Consider the following 2,349-nt stretch of genomic DNA (forward strand, 5'->3'; position numbering starts at 1 on the left):
GGCACTGGCCAGGGACTTGGGGAGGAAGGACAAGGAGAGGCAGGCTTACAACAGACTTGGACTGGCTTGTGAGGACATGCAGGATTATGAGGCAGCTCTGGAGTGGCATCAGATGGACCTTAAGATGAGACAAGAAAGTGGAGACAAGATAATAGTACATAAAAACATAGCTGGTTCCTACAGGGTACTGGGTAAACTGAACCTGGCCAGATCTCACTATCAATCAGCAATGGACATTGCCATGGAGACAGGAAACAAACATCAACAGGACAACATTGCTGAAAACCTGGCTAAATTGTAGCAAGGCCTACAGGAATCTGATTAAAACAGTACAATACTGCATAATTACAGAATTTGACATACAGCATATCCTATATTCAGACAATGGCAGCTAATAGCAACTTCATGGTTGCAACACTCAGATGCCTTTTTATACCTACTGATAAAATGAGATTAAATGAGATTTGTTCATGGACCTAAGACATTATGTCTGGGAAAACACTTGGTAAACCTAAATCACCAGTGCTATGTGTGTATCACATCAGGAAGTTTGTTGACAATAATGTAAGAGCTATTGTAATTTGATGATAGCTGATTCCTACGAGGAACTGGGTAAACTGGACCTGGCCAGATCTCACTATCAATCAGCGATGACCACCGCCCTGGAGACAGGAAACAAGACTGAACAGATGGACATTTACTGTAAGCTGGGTGATTTACACAGGGTACAGCTACATGAGCCACAGGTCTCACACAAGTACTACACAGAGATGTTGGCACTAGCCAGGGACTTGGGGAGGAAGGACAGGGAGAGGCAGGCTTACAACAGACTGGGAATGGCTTTTTGGGACATGCAGGATTATGAGGCAGCTCTGGAGTGGCATCAGATGAACCTTAAGATGAGCCAAGAAAGTGGAGACAAGATAATAGCACATCAAAACATAGCTGATTCCTACAAGGCACTGGGTAAACTGGACCTGGCCAGATCTCACTATCAATCAGCAATGGACATTGCCGTGGAGACAGGAAACAAAACTGAACAGATGGACATTTACTGTAAGCTGGGTGATTTACACAGGGAACAGCTACATAAACCACAGGTCTCACACAAGTACTACACAGAGATGTTGGCACTAGCCAGGGACTTGGGGAGGAAGGAAGAGGAGGGACAGTCTTACAACAGACTGGGACTGGCTTGTTGGGACATGCAGGATTATGAGGCAGCTCTGGAGTGGCATCAGAAGAACCTGAAGATGAACCAAGAAAGTGGAGACAAGACTGAACAGATAAAAGCACATACAAACATAGCTGATTCCTACAAAGAACTGGGTAAACTGGACCTGGCCATATCTCACTATCAAGCAGCAATGACCATTGCCATGGAGACAGGAAACAAGACTGAACAGATGGACATTTACTTTAAGCTGGGTGATTTACACAGGAAACAGCTACATAAACCACAGGTCTCACACAAGTACTACACAGAGATGTTGGCACTGGCCAGGGACTTGGGGAGGAAGGACAAGGAGAGGCAGGCTTACAACAGACTTGGACTGGCTTGTGAGGACATGCAGGATTATGAGGCAGCTCTGGAGTGGCATCAGATGGACCTTAAGATGAGACAAGAAAGTGGAGACAAGATAATAGTACATAAAAACATAGCTGGTTCCTACAGGGTACTGGGTAAACTGAACCTGGCCAGATCTCACTATCAATCAGCAATGGACATTGCCATGGAGACAGGAAACAAACATCAACAGGACAACATTGCTGAAAACCTGGCTAAATTGTAGCAAGGCCTACAGGAATCTGATTAAAACAGTACAATACTGCATAATTACAGAATTTGACATACAGCATATCCTATATTCAGACAATGGCAGCTAATAGCAACTTCATGGTTGCAACACTCAGATGCCTTTTTATACCTACTGATAAAATGAGATTAAATGAGATTTGTTCATGGACCTAAGACATTATGTCTGGGAAAACACTTGGTAAACCTAAATCACCAGTGCTATGTGTGTATCACATCAGGAAGTTTGTTGACAATAATGTAAGAGCTATTGTAATTTGATGATTAAGAAAGTGTTTACATATTTCTATCATATAGAGTAATATGTACTCATAAATAGAGTAATACATGTCTGTAGTTGCTCAATTCAACACAGTGCAATATTGCTATCATATACTGTATGTACTTGTAAATATTTCCAGGTCAATTCAACATTATAGTGCAATATTTCTGTCATATATATATATAGTATATGTACTTGTAAATATTTCCAGCTCAATTCAACATAGTACAATATTTCTATCATGTAGTGTACTTGTATGTACAACATTTTA

At 41.7% G+C, this 2,349-nt stretch overlaps 1 protein-coding gene across 1 annotated transcript in view; it reads left to right on the top strand.

The window, feature by feature from the left end:
• Positions 1-1,793, top strand: part of LOC118407121 — an 11,699-nt gene extending 9,906 nt beyond the window's left edge. Inside the window, exons 8-9 of the mRNA XM_035807541.1 lie at positions 83-191; positions 592-1,793. Of these exons, the coding sequence (XP_035663434.1) occupies positions 83-191; positions 592-1,793 (1,311 nt within the window). The remainder of the gene's footprint in view (positions 1-82; positions 192-591) is intronic.
• The last annotated feature ends 556 nt before the right edge of the window (positions 1,794-2,349 follow it).

Source organism: Branchiostoma floridae, chromosome 19, assembly GCF_000003815.2.
Source record: "Branchiostoma floridae strain S238N-H82 chromosome 19, Bfl_VNyyK, whole genome shotgun sequence".
NCBI classification, from domain to species: domain Eukaryota; kingdom Metazoa; phylum Chordata; class Leptocardii; order Amphioxiformes; family Branchiostomatidae; genus Branchiostoma; species Branchiostoma floridae.